Source organism: Malaya genurostris, chromosome 3 (assembly GCF_030247185.1).
Source record: "Malaya genurostris strain Urasoe2022 chromosome 3, Malgen_1.1, whole genome shotgun sequence".
NCBI lineage: Eukaryota > Metazoa > Arthropoda > Insecta > Diptera > Culicidae > Malaya > Malaya genurostris.
Window position 1 is genome coordinate 13,463,797 of NC_080572.1, and position 22,073 is coordinate 13,485,869.

At 39.3% G+C, this 22,073-nt stretch overlaps 2 protein-coding genes across 8 annotated transcripts in view; both read left to right on the forward strand.

Moving 5' to 3' along the window:
* Positions 1–22,073, forward strand: part of LOC131437650 (unconventional myosin-IXAb) — a 125,513-nt gene that overhangs the window by 56,235 nt on the left and 47,205 nt on the right. For all 7 annotated transcript variants that reach the window (XM_058607133.1, XM_058607136.1, XM_058607135.1 and 4 more), the window contains one exon: positions 7,439–7,640. In XM_058607133.1, the coding sequence (XP_058463116.1) occupies positions 7,439–7,640 (202 nt within the window). The remainder of the gene's footprint in view (positions 1–7,438; positions 7,641–22,073) is intronic.
* Positions 16,291–19,230, forward strand: LOC131437651 (uncharacterized). Its single transcript, XM_058607138.1, has 3 exons — positions 16,291–18,062; positions 18,128–18,330; positions 18,383–19,230. The coding sequence occupies exons 1-3, from the start codon at positions 18,006–18,008 to the stop codon at positions 18,804–18,806; spliced, it is 684 nt and encodes a 227-aa protein (XP_058463121.1). The 5' UTR covers positions 16,291–18,005; the 3' UTR covers positions 18,807–19,230.

The following is a 22,073-nucleotide window of genomic DNA, read 5'->3' on the forward strand; positions in this document are numbered from 1 at the left end:
GCGGACTGATTTTGGTTCGACCACAAACATGACCTGGCATCCTTGGCTGTCTCAGTTGCAACGTCGAAGCGGTTTTATTGAGTACATTATAAACAGATTTGCTCAACGTGCATATCGTCGAATTCTAATACTGTATCGATGATACGAAAGAAGTTCAATAAAAAAAATCCCATCCAAAAGTATAAGGTTATTTCAACGTGTTGAAAAACACAAGCGAATATCCATTCCTCAATCTTTAGTTTTCACTTACAACGAACTGTTACATCTGATATCATATCATATAATCAGTGCACAACCTGTAAATTTCGTCACGAGACGCCACTGCTCATTACTAGTTTCCCATTCCATTTAAAAATTTCAAAAAATACTATAGTCAGTTTAATTTTTAATTTTGTTTCTGCGTAAACCACAACAAGAGATATCCACGATTAAGTTCTACCCATTCTTGTACAGGGTAAATTTTGAAAAGGCGCCCCGTAGTAAAGTAAGTCGTATTCACAACAAAACTCCGGTTTTTGTTAATTTGTGCCGTTTAAACAAGTCAAATCTGGTTATTCTAAATGAAATATACTATTTTATATGTGCCATACTATTAGTCATTTAAAAAACGGAAATGTTCGACGTTTCCAAATTTGATTAACATTGTTAGCTTTCAAGTAAATCTTTGGAAAGTGCACGACATGCACACACATACATGTTCCGATCTCGTCGAGCTGAGTCAAATGGTATATAACACTATGGCTCGGGGGGACGGGTAAGTCGATGCCTTTCACGTAGCCCACCTGGGTTCGATTCCCAACTCCGCACATAGGGACAGAAGGTTTTTCTGGCCCGAAGAGGTGAATGACCTCAAGGTTAAAGCCTCTATAATCGAAACAAAAAAAAAGACTATGGCTCTACGAGGTTTCGCTGTCGAGTTTCCAGTAATTTTATTACCTTTATATTGAGAAAGTTCCAAAACCTAATGAAACTGTCAATACTAATCGCTAACCCTACCGAATTTCATTCGGATACGAGTTCCGGTTCCGGAATTACAGGTTGATGAGTATAAAAATTTCATTTTCAGGAGCGTGTTTTCATACATGATACGCCAAATACATTCAAATAGCCATACTATCCTTCAATTAAGCAGGTATGGTTAGTTTATGATCAAATGTGGGTAAACTGAATCATCGATCCTGGTTCAGAAATACCGGAAAATAGCACGTGTCCTCCAAACCGGAAATCACCTAAATTTCGCTGAAACGGCTAATTCGATCTTTGCAAGCTCAGATTCAAATGAAAAGTGTTTTATTTCCATAAGTTGATGTAAAATTTTATTCAGATCTGGTTTCCGGTTTCAGAAATATAGGGTAGTGTGTATAAAATTGCCCGGTTTTCATATGTTCGAGTACCGACCTGAAAGAATTCTTAGTATCAAAAGGATCGTAGTACTAGCCATCAGAGATATCCATCTCCTTTGTGCGACGAAGAGCAAGCGATATTTCTCCCCTAGCACTGATAGCTGCAACGAGAGCTCTTCTCTTTTACATATATACACCACTGTTATATAAAGTGTACACGCCTCATGAGTGCGTGTGTTTATTTTCTTTTACCTCTAGCACTGAATCACACCAAAGTGCTAGAGCAGAGCTCTCAAATTCACTGAGGTAGACACAGATATTTTCACAGAGGTGTACACGCCGGTGAGCACTCTGGTGAATGGTGAAGTGTTCGCACACCTTCACGCACCAGTGATCACTTGGGTGTATTCAGGCGTGCGCACGTGAGAGCGATTCATGCGAAGAGAATGTGGTTCCACAAAAGGAATGTAAAGCCAGGACTTTGCTTTGATTTGTGTATGAAATTGCAACCTGTCATGTAGGATGAAAAAAAAACTTTAAAATTTTTCTAAATTTGGCTCAAAATTTTTTCAAGCATAAATTAGCATATTTATGCTAGTTTTGATAAGGACCGGGCCTAGCGGTCGTTCATCGCTCGAGATCTTAAAGTTAAGTGCCGTTTTATTATACTTTACATCTGTCTCTCAATACCACTACATTTGTCCTCCAATTTTTGCTCACACGAATATTTCCATGCCATGACGGAAGATTCCAATTTACCTGACCATCCCCCAGATGATGAAATGGATGCGCTTGCACTCCCGGCCGTACCGTATGCGGTTTACATCCGGACCAAAGCCAATGGAAAAAAAATAAACCTCAAAAGACAAAACATCGAAAAAGTACGCCCGGACAAGTTTAGGGTCTTGTTAGCCAGTGCAAAACAAGCTAACGAGATCGTTCAATGTGAGCTCTTCACGCGGGAGTATCGCGTATATGTACCAGCTCGCGAAATAGATGGAGTGATCACCGATCTGAGTCTGACTTGCGTGGACGTTCTTGGGCATGGGGCAGGCGGTTTTAAAAAAGATACTGGATTGCAAGTAATTGCGTTCAGTATCGATCGCTGAAGATTGGACTAAGTCATATTCCCCATCAGACTCGTATCAAGTGACTTTCGCTGGCTCGGTTTTGCCTAACTACGTCCTCCTGGACCGAGTTCGTTTACCTGTTCGCCTTTTTGTGTCGCGGGTTATGAACTACACAAATTTCAAACAGTTGGGACACACATCATTCCATTGTTGCAATACATGCGGTAGTATCAAGTGTGGAGGAAGTCATGCGGATAACTCCCCGGGTAGGTGTAAATAGCAAACAAAAGTCAAAATAATAACAAATTTTACCATCATATCTTGGTTTGATGTCTCTGTGTTGTCAGAGTGATACTTGATATTTTCGTGATATTTCATCAAGGGATCAAGACATTGTACAATATCTGTTCAACATCAAAATTAGTTATAATATCTTATTTCGTTATTGATGAGCTATTTCAATTTCATTAAGTAAAATGACCCAGTAGTTTTATTTTCAAATAAAATACCATTTAATAAACTGCATCAGAATCAGATAAGGGAAATACTTAAGATATTACTCTATTCTAAATTCTAGAATATAAAATAATGAACAAATTCATCTTCTATAAATATTTTGTTCTTGGTTTGATATTACAATGACAGAATTTTTTATTTTGTTGCTATTTTCTCATGCAGACTTTGTTATGATTTTTGATATTTTAACTCTTATTTCAAACTAAATAATGTTAATTTCTACCATTGAGATGTTTGATTTTAATGACAGAATTTGGTATTGGTTTGCAAATCACTTCTACCCGGGTCCTGCAGTGATGACATTGAAAAGTGTCTCTACTGTAAGGAGGGGCCGCATGATATCTCTGCCTGTCCCGGGTACAAATGGCGCAAGGATAAAATGAAGCATTCCTTCCAGAAACATTCCAAGCGCTCTTTTGGTGAAATGTTGAAAAGTGCTACGCCTCCAAAAAATCTTTAAAGTTGTTTGTGAACTGACGAGAGCGATGTTGATGACCCAATCGAAGGTACATCTTCGGCGGTCACTCTTATGTTCAGAAAAAAAACAAATCCTCTCATAAGCTCCTCGGAGGTGTCTTCTGGTCGGTCTCAAAAAAAAAAAAAACAACTGGAAAAAAGCTCCAGGTCTTGGAAAATAAAACTCTGAGTAAGCACTGCCCCCAAACAGAAAAAATATATATATGCTGTTTGAAAAGGTTTATATTGGAGATGATTTTTCCGAAATTTTAACCCTTTAACTGCCATATTGGTGGAGTCAGGGTGGTTCTTCTGATTTTCATTCTATTTTAATTCTTCAAAAACTTCTTTAGCAAAAAATTAAAAAAATCAGAAATATTTTAGGAATTATGGGAAACCTTTCTGATTATTTCAGAATTTTTCAAAATGTTTTTCATGTAAAAAAAGGTTCAAAATTTTCGATTTTTTTTATTCGCAATTAAAGTTTTGGTACCACTCTAGATTTTACATAAAAAATAAATCATTTATGAGTACATTACGCTGTATTTTTTCAGATATTTGAAAAAATGTGGGTCGATATACCAAGCAATGATGTAGGGAATGCATTAGTGAACATGTGTGCCAGCGGACGGTTGTAATTCGTTTCTAACTTCAACATCTTGCGGGATAGTCTGGTGGTTTCGAGGTTGGTTATTAGCAGTCCTAAGAAATACTGTAAACCAGATAGAAATCAAGCCGAAGCGCCTGCAGCAAGTTCCGAAGGCCCAAAAAGAACGCATTAATTCGCATCGTCGATCTTTCTATACAAACAACATGTTCTTTTAAACTTAATATTTTCAGTTTTTTGCTATTTCCTGAAGAGGACCCCTTTATTAAACAGTTCAAGAAAATCGTTTTGGTTTATTGCTTCAATCGAAATATTTATTAACTAAGAATGAATGAGAAACTAAGCTATGTATAAAAATCGAACTTCATAGACTTTCGCAAATATAGTTCATCACATTTGCTTGCACTTAGTGGTCTTTTTCTGGTGTTTCATGGAGTACTTTGCTCACGTATCAGCTCAAGCCCGTCTATTCTGTATCTAGAAGTCGTCTCCATACAGCTCAGACTATGACCACTCTTTGCCAGCCATTCAAGACTCGGATACTGCGTGCGTACGTGCGTCACTCTCCATTTGATCGATCCTACTTGGTATCGAGTTCTCTACGGAGAAAACTGAGTTGGTTGTATTTTTTAAGAAGCGAGAACCAGCACAACTACAGCTTCAACTGAGGGGTGAAACCATAGTTCAGGTCTTCACATTCAATTATCTCGGGTTTGGTTCGACTCCATAGGCACCTGGGGATGTCATATTAGGTATCTGAAACAAAAATGCTAGCAAAGAATCAATTTTCTTCGCGCAATAACCGGAACTTGGTGGGGTGCCCACCCAGGAGACCTGATCAGGCTGAACCAAACAACGATATTATCCGAAATGGAATATGGATGCTTCTGTTTCCGATCTAGCGTGTACACACATTTCATCAAACTGGAAAGAATTCAGTATCGTTGTTTCCATATTGCCTTAGGTTGTATGCAGTCGACTCATACAATGAGTCTCCAAGTTCTCGCGGGCGTCTTACCGTTGAAAAATCGATTCTGAAATCTCACATATCGATTGCTAATTCGATGCGATATCTTGAATCCGATGGTGATTGAAAACTCAGACCCGTTTTATGTCCTTGTATTTAAATTACATGACTCATAATATTAATTCTTCTTCGTTTGTTCCCAATCATGCTCATTTATTGGGTACTGAAGGTGATATCTATGAAAGATCACTATGCTTCGATGAATTTTACAGTATCTCTTGTCAGAAAACTCTCGAAAGTTGGCAAACTTCATGGAGCAATGGCGAACTGGGACGATGGCTACACTCCATTTCCCCTAAAGTATCGACGAATCCTTGATTCAGGAAGATGAACGTGAGTCGCGATTTCATTCGCGTTATGTCACGGCTGATGTCAAATTACTACACTTTCAACGCACATCTCCGGCGTGTTGGGCTTGCGGAGAGCGTTCTCTGTACCTGTGGCGACGGTTATCAGGACATCGAGCATGTCGTGCGGTCGTGCGTAGATTATCGCGACGCCAGGTCTGGATTCCCTCATGGCCCGAGGTATACCGCCTGAGGTTCCGGTTGCGGTGTGTTGGCGAGTCGGGATGGTTCTCATATGTTTCTCAGCCATAGGTACTTGAAAAACATCAATCTACTAGTCTAATCTGTTGTTGCGTCTTCTTCAAAAAACTAACATCCGCTTGATCGTCCGCATCCTCTGGTTGTTCACCATCTTCATCGGAATTAATTTGATCTCTATGACACTGATCGTTTTGTTCCCACCCTCCATGTTTCTTCGCCATCTTTGCTGTGTCAACTGATAAGATATTTTTGTCGACTCTAGCTTCCTTCGCTCCCCTTCCCCCTGTTAAATCCATTTTATGCATCATTACTTCTCTCTATTTCTCTCTTTCTTGTGTTCAAAATTACCAACCGTGGTTTAGCCGCCCTTGACGATGACCAGCATGCGGGCCATTCGCCGGGTCTTCGTGACCCGGGGGTGTTTCCCGCAGACCCACATGGACAGAAGGACTATCGATATGTGCCAACGTCATCGAGATAAGCTCCAACCCACCAACCATTACCGATTACAATCTGGAGGCAGAATTCGCCAGAGTAGATCACCATTACCCCAATGCGACATTACCACAATAATTGAAATTATACTAGTTTTAAGTAAATAACTAAAAACAAAATTAAAATTAGAAAATGCCCTCGGCATCTTAGAGCTTGAGCAGTGTGCCTTTAAACTTATATTATTAAAAAAATGGATAAAGCAGGGATAAAAATATGTATACTAGTTGCTGGCCAAACGAATCGATTTCGGTTCGGAAATATCGGTCAAAACCCCAAAAACTCTCTTCATTTTCTCAGGACAGTTCAGTCGATTTTCACAAACTTAGACTCGAAAAAAAACAACGGAACAATTGAGTGACGTTTAAAATTGTAAACCGTCATTTAGAGCAAACGAAAAATTCCTATTAACTTGCCAAACAAACTTTTTTGTTTCTATTCAATAACCAAAGAAAAGTATTTTGAAGAATCCCAAAGAAAAGTTATATGAGAAAGGCATCATAACACTCCTAGGTGGATTATAACAGATTTTTGTAGATGATTTGGCTTTGCTTTCCACCACCATACAAAGAACTCTCGTGATAAAATGATCATTAGACCCTATCTGCGATAATCCATCTAGCACTACTGCGATTCTGCTTACAAAGGTTTCACAAATATTTGCGCTGCTTAAATATTAACGCTACACATTTCCAAAGAAAAATCATCTCCACTTAGCAACTCATAATTAAACCAACCAGTATTAATTATTGGCAATGAATCATCTTTTTCAATTGTTTTTAGTTAGTATTACGCATGCCGACTGGTAACTTAAATCATAGCACGTCTATCGGTAGTGTCGCGTCGTTAAATTTTTGGAGCCGGCACAATCCGCACTTCCAAAGAAGGGATCCGAGTATGATGAATGCCGCTAGACAGTGCAGTCCGGTCGGGTGCCTTCGTGACTGAACATCCCTCTGGAGTTACGCACGTTGCCGGATGCATGATTAAACCTTGAAGATAGACATTGGTCGCAGGTTCACGCAGTGGTGTTCGTTCAGTTACCTCCGATGGGGTTGAAGCATCGAACATTCCGTTGTTGTCTCTAATCTTATCAGTGCCATAAAGTAGATACACATTTTCTTGGATGGAACAAACTAAAGCTATTGTTGATGTTGACATGACGTTTTGATGGACCGCACGCTTTCAAATTGACTGCTTGGGACAAGTTAGTCATTTTGTTTTGATAACTCATCGAAATGAATTGGTTTTAAATCTAAGCATGACTGCACTAAGAGCATCCAATATCAAGCATGCAATATCATCATTGAATCGTGAGAAAATTTACCGTTAGATTGTTTACAATTAATCAAAATATTCATTCTATTTTTATTTTGCAGATTACTAATGTCACTGCCAGGCCACACACAACGCCTTCTGGTGTTACTGTTTGGTACCTTTCGGGTGATAGCCAGCAATTCGGAGCGTGCTGGTACGGGCATGACTAGCGAGGCGCTCGGAGTCTCGGTGGCTCCAAGTTTTTTCCAATCCTGCGTAAGCGACGGCAAAACTGCCCGGATGGAGGACGTAATGCGGTTTAAGGTAAGTCAGAGAAAATTTGCAACAGTAGTTTTCAATAACAAACCTTCACGTTTGACACTCACACATACAGAATCCAGTTTGTTTCTTGAAAACAAAGAAATCTAACGATGCCGATCGTGTTTCAGAGAAACACATGACCCCGTTTGTTCGTAATAGATACAAGTGCTGGTTGAATGAAGTAGGTGTCGGTCGCAGTCACATCTAGTCAGGCTTATGCAATAAGTAGCCAGCACAGACTGGACAGTGAGCACGTCTCATATGACATCCGTTCAGTCGAGCATGAAGACGTGACGATGCTGGTTGCAGTAGAACTTCCAAGCTTAACAATTTATTCTAGTGTTTGATGTCACCCAAGCTATTCGTAACTCGTATATACTTATTTTATGTTTATTAAAATATCTATATCCGGAAGTGCTTGTCGATCTCTCACAAATTCAAAATATTTTAAACAATTGTCCTCCATCGAAAAATGTCGTAAAGTGGCAACATATAAAAAAAAATGCCGAAAACCATTATCTTGGATTTTGAAATAACTCAAACCGTCTCTTTTCAAATCCTACTAGACAATCCACAAATTCGATTTGATTTGAAAACAACTCAATACATTACGTTTGGGCATCTTTTCGTCATTTGTGAATATTTGCAATAATCTCGATGAAGTGGAAATCGGCATTTTGTGTTCGAAAGTGACTTGAAACATCAATTTTTGAAGTCACATAAATTTTTACTCGTCGAACCCGTACTCGGGTTGGCGGTTCAATACATAGGGCGCTGGTCTTTTAAGCCAGTAGTCGTATGTTCAAACCCTGATCTGGAAGGACTCTCAGTGTTAGTAGGATCGTAGCACCAGCCATGCAACGGTTCTTTACGCTTAGATTCGGCTGCTAAGTCTGTTCAAACAGACGGTCAAATTTTATCAAAAGAATAATCAATAGTGACCTGCATGGCAGTGAACACCCACTTACACAAACACAGTGAGCAGTAAACGAGAACAGTGCCACACTGCATACCTACCAGTTACCTATACCTATATAATGAATTTCAATCATCCGCTCCGCATGTCCAACGATTTTTAAGGTTTTAACAGCAGTTTTAAATCAATCAGGAAGCATCAGAGGTTTCTCAGTTATCAATAACAGCACAATGAAAGCTTATTTTGAGAAAATAAGGGTAATGTGAATGCTTCTATTAGTGTTAGAACAAGTATTCAACACACTTGCAAAATAAATGGCAAAGTGTAAAATTCAAGCTCATCTAACATTAAGTTTTTAAAAATGAGATTTTCCGTCATTTGACATATTAGGTCTTTATGAATTACATCTTATGAGGGATTAAGTCGCCTGTAAAATTCAATTTTTTGGTGTGTATGAAAATGTCTGTGAATGCTCCACACCAGGGTTTTGAAATCTGTATCCTAAGGTCGTTTTTTCAAATACAATTTTATTTGGCTAATTTGCTTTAGCTTATCGTGGCCGATTGTCTTGTTGTTATAGGAGAAGAAGGGATGCCGTATTAAGGGGCGGCATACTCCCCAAAAGGTAATAAAGGAATGTGAGAAGGGTGGGACATATAAATATATCATTCGTTTGTGGCACAAATCTTTTAGATACACTTTAAATTTCCTGGATCTTCACGTTCATCAGATTATAACGAGAGAGATTATCTTTGGCTGGGATGGATGGTTGGTCTGCTATGACGTTGGTGTGGCGTTTTTGGGTAGTTTCCAGCAACTCAATCAGTTTAAGGCAGGTGCATGCTCCGAAGCATCGTTTACACAGGCCATACTTCCAGCAACGTAAAGAAGAGTGCGATAGCGCTGTAGACAAGAAAGAGATAGGGAGAGCACTAAATTTGAACATTGATAGTTTTCAAGAAGTTGTATATGAGAGTTATATAAGGAAGATTTTGAGTTGCCAAGACGTCGCGGACTGGTACGAAGGGTGGTATACCTCGGGCCCCAAGGGAACCTATGAGTTGAGGCCTGGCATCAGGATCAGGGTCATGTCGCCGAAAGCCGTTTCGCCGAAAGGGTCATTTCGCCGAATGGGCCACTTCGCCGAATGGGCCACTTCGCCGAATGTCATTTCGCCGAAAGCCATTTCGCCGATTCCTGCAATTGTCTTAAAATCGTAATGGGAATCGATTTAAAATAAAGACAAATTAAAGATGATACCGTTAACGCCCGTTTTGTTTACCTACAATTGTACTTCTTGAAAAAAGATTGATTCATGAACCTCAGAACGGAGTTCCCAAAGAAACTTGTTGACTATTACCCACTAATCATCAAAGAAATTCCATAGGTATCTACCAAGCAAATATATGTGGTATTTTCCGTTTACTAAATAAAAAAATATCTAATGCGGCTTCGCCACATCGATTTGATTCATGTGCTGTCCGACCTCGCTACCGCTCGTTCGGACCTAACTAAAGCAAAGAAACCTAGCTTTGAGCAGATCGGGCAAACGAGGCGGTTACAGGTTTGTATGCAAGAGGCCGCCGCATCCGACGGCGGGTCGGCAGCCAACTCAGCCGGCGTCGCCTCGGCGGCTTTATGCCGCCGAGCCATCTTGGCTTCGGTTATGTGGTTGTGCCACATCAGTTATGCAGGAGGCATAACACAAAAAAAAATTTGATGTATTCAAAATTACCCTTTCTGCGAAATGACCCTTTCGGCGAAACGACTTTCGGCTAAATGACCTATTCGGCGAAATGACCTATTCGGCGAAATGACTTTCGGCGAAATGGCTTTCGGCGCAATGACCCGCTCCCCTGGCATCACAATACTCGACACACGTCCAAACAACATGCTAAAAAACATAGATATCCAATGGAGCTGAAACTGTCCGATACAATGAAGTAGTGATCTGTGGGCAGAGTATCAGTGATCTCAAGGGTATACTGAATTGCAGCTAGTTCTGCGACGTAAACTGAAGCTGGATCACTAAAACATTTTATTACAGTCGACTTCTTTAAATTTATTATTAAAAATTTTTGGAATCCCTTGAGGCCTTACAGGATCCGGGATTCACCGAATTTCTCCTTTCATGGATGTGACGAAAAACATAGTAGAATTAGAAGTATCCACAAATGAACACGGTTGGGAACAAACGGATGAGCCGTGTAGTCAAGATACAAGGACATAAACGGGTCTGTGAAGCTCGACAAGCTTTTCAAAGTTTTCAATCACCATCGGATTCAAAATGTTGCAGAGGATAAGCAATCCTAGCAGATCCCAGAATCGGGTTTTCAACGGTGAGACGCCCGCGAGCACTTCAAGACTCATTGTATGAGTTGATTGCATGCAACCCAAGGCAATACGCAAACAACGATACTGAATTCTTTCCAGTTGATTGAAATGAAAAATTCGCAGCGCAGCGGAAACAAAAACATCCATATTACATTACTGACAATATTGTCGTTTTGTAGAACCTGATCAGGTCTCCTGGGTGAGAGCCCCACCAAGTTCCCGTTATTGTACGAAGCAAATTGATTCTCTGCTGGCATTTTCGTTTCAGACACCTAATATGACATCCCCAGGTGCCTTTGAAGTCGAACCAAACCCCGAGATATTTAAATGTGGAGGCCTAAACTATGATTTCACCCCTTAGTTGAAACTGTAGTTGTGCTGGATCTCGCTTCCTTGAAAATACAACCAAGTTTTCTCCGTAGAGAACTCGATACCCATTTGAAGAGCCCATGTTGACAAGTTATCAAACAATTTATTAATTTTAGTTTGACGTAAAGCCGCCTTGACTAAGTTCAGTTTTTGCAATGACTGAGCGGAAATATATATTGGAGAAGCCAAGTGAAAGAAGAACTAACAGAAAAGATGAAAGATGTCCAGCCAGCGACTGGCACCATTAAAGAAGGTGACAAGCGATTATAAATACACTCTCCTACTCAATGCTTGATCGGAGAAATAGGTATAAAGCGAGAGGACTAGTGTTTGATGTACAGAGAAGATGTTTGGATGTAAGGTATCGGTCGGGTGACGGCCAGGATGTAGACCATGTTCGATGTACGTTGCTACTATGTCTGTTTCGAGTTTTAGAGTGGCTAAAGCAAGATCAGAGTGGCGAAATGGTAGGGCGTATGCACGCGTAATGCATACGAACGCAGGTTCGAGTCCTGTCTCTGAGCGTATCTTTTTCCAAAAATTCATCTTTTCTGTTAGTTTTTCTTTCACTTGGCTTCTCCAATATATATTTTCGCTCAGTCATTGCAAAAACTGAAGTTATCAAAGGTTTCTTGTAATGGTCCTTGGAGATCGACAGCTTTGGGTCCTATAATAGTTGTCTTAGCGTGCAGGATGTGTTGATACACATCTGGTGAAAGACCATGCTGATGCAACTTCTCAGATAGAACGTTAATGGAAACTGAATCGAATGCCCCCTTGATGTCGAGGGAAACTGATGCCATGTCTTGCTTTACGAGCAAATGCCATTTGAATTTCTGTAGTGAGCAACGCTAGACAATCGTTCGTTCCTTTGCCGTTGCGGAACCCAAATTGTGTACCTGAAAGCAATCAATTTGTCTCGACCCAATTGTCTAGACGGAAGAGAATCATTTTCTCTAACCATTTCCGAATACATACTGGTTTTTGAATGGCGATCGCTCTCACTTGTCTCCATCCGTGTGTAACAATATTACCCTCGAAGAACTTGTTGAATAAATTCAACAAGCGCCTTTTGGCAGAGTCAGGCAGATTTGTTAACAAGTTGAATTTAATTCTGTCTAACCCCGGGGCTCTATTGTTACACGTCAAGAGCGCAAGTGAGAACTCTACCATCGAAAACGGTGTTTCGTTTGTATTCAATGTCGCGATATCTTCTGTTCCGGAACAGAATCGGGACAAAACAATTTTTCAGCGAAATCGAATATCCAGCGGTTAGAATATTTCTTGCTTTCGTTCGCCTGATTTCGATTGCGCATGCGACGGGCCGTACTAGTTTGCGCGCTGGGTACTCGTTTCGACTGAACCAAAACTGTATACTTCCTCCGGAGGAAGCTCCTGTGATGTTTCTATTTTTCTCTGATATCGAGCTCGCGTAACTTTTCCAATCAATGTTTCGTGTGTAATCGTACGAAACATTGATTGTTTCCGATGGTCTTACACGATTGGTTATAGAAACTATGATCGGCAAGATCGCTACCATGAGGATCACAGATTACCTTCCACTTGCAATCTAACTGTAGCGAAATCGAGCAAAGGGATAAATCCAGCGCACTTGGTTGTGCTGGCGGTCTAGCGTTCCGTGTCATTTCTCCCGTGTTTAGAATTGTTAAATTGAAGTTGTCACACAGTTCTTGGATTAACGAAGAACGGTTATCATCATATAAGCAGCCCCGTCCTGTACCATGCGAGTTAAAGTCTCCTAAAACCAGCCGCGGTGAAGGAAGAAGTTCTATGATGTCTGCAAGCCGACGATACCCTATCGAGACTCTGGGAGGAATGTAGATGGAAGCTATACATAGATCTTTGCCTTTAATATTAATTTGGCAAGCAACAATTTCAATTCCCGGTGTCAAGGGGAGGTTAATACGATAAATTAATAGCACTTTTTGATCCCTAAAAGTCTAAATTAATAGCACTTTTTGACCCCTCCATAAGTCTTCTCGGTCTAGGCGGATTATGTTAAAATTATGGAAGTAGAGGTTGATGTTAGAAGTAAGCCAAGTTTCACTCAAGGAGAATACATCGTAACTACGAGTATGTATTAAGTGTTTGAAAGAATCAAGTTTTGGGATGATACTTCTGCAATTCTACTGAAGCACAATGATCATATCTTCGATTCTCAGTTGTGAATTATCTATCAAAAGATACGATCGCTGCAAGAAGGGGCCATTGTTCAGTCAGCTGTTTTAAAAAGGTCCTTACTGTTGGCAGTAGAGCAGTTAGGAAGCCTTTTAGAGGATCAGTAATATTGAAGGCTGTTAATATCCAGTACATGATATCAGATATTTCAATAATCCAGCGTTTGTTGGATTTTCTGATTGTGAATCTAGGTCATTCGGGTTTTTTGATGACCCAGGAAGTGCTGGGTACTCTTTATCATGTCTATTTTTTTTGAAACCAGGAGGTGTTTGCTTCGGTTTTAAGTCAGCACTTTTCGTTTTCGTTTGGTTATTTTGTGACGAAGAGGACAGTCTTAGTTTTTTACGAGAAAGCTTGGAAGAAGCCAGATTTTGTCTTTTCCTGCTTCCTTCAACCTGCGTGTAGGAAGGTCCTTCGCCGGGGTTGTCAGAGGTATCCTCTTCAACTGGCAAGAGTGCAAACGGGTTCTCAGGGTTCTTTTGAGGATTTCCGCGTAAGAACGTTGCCGTATGCCCTAGCTGTTTGCAGCTTGTACAGTGCATTGCTCGTGGTACATACAGCCGAACGAACAGGTAGACGAACTAGACACACTACCAAATAGTTTGGAAGTGCAGATCCGGCAAAAGTCACACGAAACGAGTCCGATTGGTAAAATTTACCATCTATCGATTTCGAGTGCATTGCTTGCACTCCAAAATTTTCACTGGCTGAAGGTCGGGGGTTTTGAAATGGCCTACCCCGTCCTTCATCAGATCTTCGATTGTCAGACTTTCGTTTGGCGAAACCTTGTCGATAGATTTTATTGCCGAGTAATGTTTTGTCAGGTCCCGGGCAATATTCAGGACTCTGATAGACTTTGATTTGGGTCGGAAGTATACCACCTACGGACCCCCCGAGCCATCGTCTTGGTAAACTTTTCGTCGAGTAGGCAATATCTCAGAGGGAGATGCAGGCATCGGAGGGAGAGATGGCGGTATCTCGGAATAAGATTCAGCTTCTAAATGTTCTTCGTTCATTGAAGTTCATTTCGAGACACCCCCACTGTCATCAATATTAATTTTTTTTTAATGCGGGAGTAAAGGAGTCTCCCGCACATGAAATGAGAATGTAAAAAAAATGAAAAAAAAAATATAAATAGTCAAAGTAGAAAGAAAAAGAAAATACTTAACAGTATGTCACGGTAAGCTGTTTGGTGAGTTGCTCCTTCACTCCTTCGTTGTGTCTCAGCGTGATCTTGACTCAGGATTTGTCTGCTGCGATGCGGGTAGCAAACAATAGAAATAACTGCTACCCGAGGATAACACAATAGCGTCTACTGTCGATACCGATACGAAACCGGTGCACAGACAGAACTCACTTGCGGGGATGCTACTTTTTATCACTTCTATTTAATGCCTATACTACAGCCTCTGCTGTGATAGGCACCCTCGTCTTGCCGATGTCGATTGTAAAAAAAACGCGTGTGATCACTTCGAACATTCGGTTACGAATGCATCCTAAGGTCGTAGAATATATAACTAATTGAATTGATCATTGCTTAATTCGAAATTCTGAATGTTATTAGTAGATGATCTGAAGTTCACTACAGATGTTACATTGATATACTAGAATCAGATCAATTGTAGAAGGATTTCTCATAGAAAATAAATTAGTTGGACTATTGGAAATAAAACTGGCTACAAATCAGCGTTTCGTAAAAAACGCGTACTTTCTGATTATTTTTCTTATTCCTCCTCGAGAGATGCCTAGCATTTAAAATGCTATTAGGAAAAAATAGATCTTGATATCTTGTGCGTTTTTACAGTTATCATTTGATTTATTTGTTCATCAACGCATTGATCAACGCCGTTCGTGACAGCCAAACAGTTTTGCTAAACTTTAGGTATATGTGTAACTAATGATTTTAAATTGAATTTTATTATAATACAATTATTTTTTTGTTTGATAGAACATTGTTAATAATTGATTTTATGGTTTTCATCGCATTCAGAGTATGACAATTCATAAATAGCGTATGTCCATATGGGCCGAAGCCGTGATTATTGATTTATTTTCAATATTATATATACCAAAAAATAATAAAAACAGTCATGTGCGCTCGGAAGAAATTGGTATCATTCCATTTAATGAAATCCCGGCTATCAGGAATCAGAATCAACAACGGCTTTTTTTACCCTAGGCTTTTCTGTTTAGTTCGTTACTTACAGGTACTGAAATAACGATTGTATTCCGCCGGCCGATGTATCCATCCGATGGGTGTCGTTGTGACGGACACCATATTTGTTGACCATATCCCGTTCCGGTAGACTTTCTGTTAGCATTTTGCTGCTACCAGTTTCGCTGCCAATCAACTATTCAACTACGCGCACTCTTTGATCAGTCCGAACTCTGCTTGTCCATTTGCAGAAAGCTTTGACGTTAGGTGTGATAGGTGAAATTGACAATTTTCAACGTTTTCGCGATTTTCAGAGCATGGTTTGACGTGGATATTGAAGATCAATCGTTTTCTGTTTTTTCGTGTAGATTTTTTCTTTCCTTTTTTTAACCACTCATATCGTCCTGAAACCAATGAAAAGTGCTGTCTTTTTACTCATTCCGTTCTGCATCCGTACAGGCGAACATTGTATCATCACCAGCTGGTCAAGTGCTCTGCCTCATCTATCCGTAGCATATTGTACTTCATGCAAGTACTGAACAAAAATTAGTACGATGGTAAGAAATTCGAAATGCCTGAGATTGGCGTACGAAGGCAAACAATATGGCTTTTGATATATGATTTGTTTATTCGGTCTTAGGGTTTAAATTCGACTCTTAGGGATAAAAATCATGCTTTTACTTACGTTAGGCACAGTACTCCTATATGCGTAGATAATTCTGCCATGAAAAAAATGAGTACTTTTCTCCGAACAGAAGTGGACGATTGGTTTGGTAGTCAGATGGGGTTCATTTGTGACTTAAATGCTGATCAGGCGGATATTCACGCAGTCTTGAAAAATATTTGGCACAGTCTTGAATACAAAATACCGACAAATCATATTCATGTCGTGTGACACGTTTCATGTTCAGTTTCTGTTTTCTTCAATGCCTCTTTAAATAAATTTTGAGAGACCCGGAGAAAAAGGGTGAAAAATAGCGTTTGATCGACGAAGTCACTTATGCCATTACATCTCCGGAACCAGAAGTGACCGCGCAGTAGACACTTTTTAATAACACTTTTTTTCTGAACATGCTCCACTCGTCTTTAATCAATTCCAGAAATGTGTATCAGGCTTCGTATATTCCGTTTAGAATAAAACTTCATACACGTCGTCCATTTATTTTTCATCTACCCATCCAACTCAAGAGTGTTTTTCAAAAAGAGCGATTTTTGTACGTCCTTTTTGATATCATTGTAACTCAGAAACTGTAGATTCAAAAAAAATGGCGTCGAAGTAGATTTTGTGGGAAAAGTATATACTGAATTAAAAAGTCGAACACTTTTCAAAAAATAGAAAATTTTGTTGTAAACTATTAAAGTCAGTGCGAATTAAATAGAAGTTGCAACAGAAATCATAGGTATTTTCCAGCCTCAAGTTTCTATTGGAAAATAATCATTAAAACATTACCTTGTGATTCTATACATAAAAATCAATACATTTGCTCATAATGACCTTCCTCCTACTAGTAGCCGTTTTCGAGATGTTTAGACATGAAATTAAAGGAGTTCAATTTTTTTTCTTTGATCCAATTTTCGTACATATAATAATATCTCCATCCGTGCAAAACAAATGGTTTGCCATACTGAAGGTGTGCGCAAAGTTTCATACAAATCTCCATCCGGATTTTACCAAATTTCCTATTGTTATTATTTGGAATTTCGCATCTGACTAATCGCGGGAATTCGCTTACAATCCGACACAACGTTTTCTGTTTCCATTGATGGATTTCAAGGGCCACTCACTCAGAACCTTTCCATATTTCAATAATCGTGATTTTCCCACCAAACGTGCCAAACTATGATTTATCCATACCTAGGTGCAGACTAACAGACACCGAATGTGCTTCGTTAATCACACTTTTATCAACTGCCGTCACCTTCAACGAATGTCCCTATCCCAGCTGCAAGTGCCACTTGTTGGTATCATTCCATTAAATGAAATTCCGGCTATCATCTAATACCGTTTTCGTTTTTGAACCTACGCGCGGGCAACTCTGACTCCGAGTAAAACGAACATGTGAAATTTCGTTGGGTTGCTCATCTAATGGTATTGGTTTTATTTATCATAGCAACAAGTGTATTTTCAACAAACGTTTGATTTCTCGCGAGTGAAAATATTTTGAAAGAAATGGAAACGTTCAATTTGGCCGAATTTCAGGCAATGAGAACAGAAAATGGAATGTGGCTCCAACCTGATGGCACGGTATTTATACAGCATCTCTCTGGTAATAATGAAATGTGCATATATGTATTAGCATAGCTAATTTTGTCAATTACAGATTCTCCAGTTTACAAAACGCCAATTGACATTGTAAAGAAACTGTCGTTAACACATGAATCGTGTTCGGAACAAATGACCGATTCTGATGGTCCACCGGCAGCGCTGCCGAATTTTGCAATGGCCAACACCGTAAGTATAAAATGATGTTTTGTACAAATGCACTAAATTTAATGCCTGACAAATTGCATTTACAGCTTCCAGAAGTCCGACCCACGAAAACAGTTATTGCATGGAACGACATGCAAACAAAATTCATGCTAAGTGTGTACAAGGAAAATATGGAAGCCGTTGGACCAATGAAAAAATTCAAGACAAAAAAAGAATTGTGGGAGGCCATCGCCAAAAAAATGACCGTCGAATTGGGTGTCAATTTCTCCGGGTCTCAAATAGAGAACAGGTAAAAAATTCATCATATAACACTATTGATTCACTTATCGATCACTTTTCAGATATAAAAATGTAATTAAACGCAACAAAAATATTAAGAAACACAACTCTATTTCTGGAAACATTCGCCAAACTTCAGCTTTCGAACAGGAGATCGATATGATCGCTGCCCTCGATGACTCTCTAGAACCAGAGATCATAATGACCCCCACAACAATTAAACGGAAAAGGGTAACAACAAACAGTTCAGATGAACCTTCAGCTGGTCCATCGGAAGAGCCGACAACCGGATACTCCGATGAAAAACGAAGAAAGAGATTCCGTAAGGACGAAGTTTTGGAGCTGTATGTAGAACAATGCGAGGCGCGAGAGAGATGGGAGAAATACCGCGAAGAAAAACGCGAGAACAGACATCGGGAACGCATGGAGGCCGTGCAGCAACTTACACAAGCTTTTATAAGAATGGCTCAAAATAATCAAATATAATTTAAAATGACAAAAAAAGAACAGAAAATTTTTATTTACAAGCATCAATGCGATCTCTTGAAATTAATATATTCATAATATGTCAGCAACTGTGTTTCGTTTCAGCTCTCCTAACCGGCGAAGGGCATCATATCTTGAACCAATAGATGGAACGGCTACTGAAAATTGTGTTGTGTCTTCTGCTGAAACATTATGATTTTCATTTTCATTATCCATAAAATCATTTCTATCCATGCAAATATTGTGCAATACACAGCATGAAAGTACAAATTGGCTCATTCGCATAACCGTGAAAAAATCAAGACGTGTTAATTGGCGGAACCGAGATTTAAGAGCTCCGAAAGCGTTTTCAATTTTTACTCGAGTCTGTGCGTGCTTCAGATTGTAACGTCGTTGCTTGAGTGTTAGGCTTCCATGATTTCGATAAGGGGTCAATAAATATTCTCGAATTGGGTACGCTGCATCACCAATTAGATGGAACCGTCCTGCTTCGCATATCGTTGCAATTTCATCACTTATCGGTGATAACGTGAAAACACGAGAATCATGAACACGACTTGGAGAACCAATGCATACGTCTAGAAATTTTTTTGTTGAGTCGCAAATTGCTTGCAATGTGATAGAGGTGAGATCGTGACGATTTATGTAGGTTGACCGTATTTTTCCTACTGGTTTTCTAATCATGATATATGACCCATCAATAGCTCCAATAACGTTAGGAAAATTTGAAATCTAAAAATGTTAAGAAACTATAAACCTGTTGTTCTTTTTAAATGATCATGTGTTCAAATAAGCATTCTTACGCGCTCAAACCCTTCCGCAATTGTTCTCTTCTCTTCAGTAGAAGTAGGAAATTTAATTATGGTTTTGGAAATGTTGTACAAGAAATCCAGGATATTATTGAGATATTTGAAAAAAGTAGACAAAGCAATATCAAACAAATTTGCTACTTCTCTGTAAGTCTCTTTATTTGCGGCAAACCTTCAAAATAGAAACTTGAGGTAATGATTGAAGTATTGTGTAGAATTTTCTAACAAATTTACTGCCTACAATATAACCAACGACTATGTCTCATTCCTCACCATAAAAAAGGAAGCATTTGATGTTCCGCAGTTATACACCGTCGTCCTTTTCCTGTATTTACATTATAATATTGCGATTCCTCGAACTGCTGAATCAACCAATTGGCTGTCGAACGTTGAAGGCGAAAATTTTTTTTGAACTGTAAAATACAACAAGTCAAAAACTGCCAAATATTCGGTGGTTGGTGGTATTGCGCCTATCTCACAAAGAAATTCTATGCAATCACTGTGAAACCAGATTTTTTAAGATATATAGAAAAATAAAAAATAAATCCTAACACAAGTGTCACATATTATGTTTTAATCATTTGTTTCCAAATTGAAAGATTGGTACTTATCTATTAACCGGGAACCAGAAGAAAAATACCGATCTCGCTACCGCACTTTTGAACCAAGCTGAGGTAAAGTTGGTGAGTAGACCGGATAAACGAGACAATTACAAATTTAAATGGCAGCTTTATAATGGCCCTTAATACGGGTATCATTACACGGTGAAAATCAAGTGAGGTGAATGTAGATTTTTAACACGGATGTCACTTCAGAGAAAAAAGTAACTACGGAAGATGTTTCGAACCATCTATGGCGGAGTGAGGGTGAAAGACGGTACGTGGAGAAGACGAATGAACCGTGAACTGCATCATCCAAACGACCAAGTTTGGGTGATTACGGTGAGCCGGGCATGTTGCTAGAATGTCGGAGAACAATCCGGTTAAAATTGTCCTCGACAATAATGCGACTGGTATAAAAAGTAAAAGAAGCGAGTAACCTTTCAGACATTAAACTTCTTAATCATTTCATAAGAACAATTTGAGTTTTGATTTAATGAAAACAGCCCTTTTCATATTCATTACACTTCCATGAATTCAACCAATGAATATCAATTTGAATTGAAAACAAAATTGAATCTATTTTGACAACATCAATAGGACATGTGAACGAGGTATTGGATTCCATTCAAAATCTGTAACAGCCTCGTTTATTCTGTCTACTCACCTACTTTACATCGATTTGGCCCGAACGTGCGGCAGCGAGATAGGACAAGACACTCATATGATAGATTTTTTAGTGCCCAGCTGACGGATATGCACCGAAAAATTCTTTAAACGGTTTATTTACTTCTTCATTTGAATAGTTTCCCACAACCGTTTCAATAAAATTCTTAACTCTTGGTACAAAGTTCTGTGTTGTTATCGTTGGTGAAACTAGGAAAGGAAATGGCACTTCATCAGATTCATCCTCGCTTGAACTTGACTCTAACAGGTCCATGAGAATATCCATAATATATCAAATATTATTCTTCCTTGAAAAACAATTTTGTAGAAGAAAAAAGTTACGTTTTTCTATCGCAATGCGAAACATTAAAGAAAATAGAATATTTATTTATGAACGATTATAGTTATAATACTCACAATTCTGACAGTAAAGAGCTCAGGTGCAATATGTTTTAATTCCAAAACTCGTTTGTTGATGATTGATATTTGAATGTCGTAGTGGAAACTGTGAAAAAATTCAGAGCGAAACTAGGCTATTAGAGTCAGCACCAGAGCAACTCCAGGTTGCTAAAACAAACATTTTAAAAGTTGTTTGGGCGACTCTAGGGCAGCCCTCGGGCTGCTCTGATCAAAAAACGAAAACGGTATAATACAAATGCTGCTTGTCAAAGTCAACGAACAACCTTTTTCAACGGCACTCTCAATATTTACAGTTGTTTTGACCCTAGGCTTTTCTTTTTAGTTCGTTACTTACAGCTACTGAAATAACGATTGTATTCCGCCGGCCGATGTATCCATCCGATGGGTGTCGTTGTGACGGACACCATATTTGTTGACCATATCCCGTTCCGGTAGACTTTCTGTTCGCAGTTTGCTGCTACCAGTTTCGCTGCCAATCAACTATTCAACTACGCGCACTCTTTGATCAGTCCGAACTCTGCTTGTCCATTTGCAGAAAGCTTTGACGTTAGGTGTGATAGGTGGAATTGACAATTTTCAACGTTTTCGCGATTTTCAGAGCATGGTTTGACGTGGATATGGAAGATCAATCGTTTTCTGTTTTTTTCGTGTAGATTTTTCCTTTCCTTTTTTTAACCACTCATATCGTCCTGAAACCAATAAAAAGTGCTGTCTTTTTACTCATTCCGTTCTGCATCCGTACAGGCGAACATTGTATCATCACCAGCTGGTCA

What these genes read in the sequence shown, in the direction of transcription:
- LOC131437651 (XM_058607138.1), top strand. Translation starts at nt 18,006, where the DNA reads ATGACCGATTCTGATGGTCCACCGGCAGCGCTGCCGAATTTTGCAATG. An exon ending in ATTTTGCAATGGCCAACACC is followed by an intron (nt 18,063 to 18,127) that starts GTAAGTATAAAA and finishes TTGCATTTACAG; the next exon opens with CTTCCAGAAGTCCGACCCAC. An exon ending in GGGTCTCAAATAGAGAACAG is followed by an intron (nt 18,331 to 18,382) that starts GTAAAAAATTCA and finishes ATCACTTTTCAG; the next exon opens with ATATAAAAATGTAATTAAAC.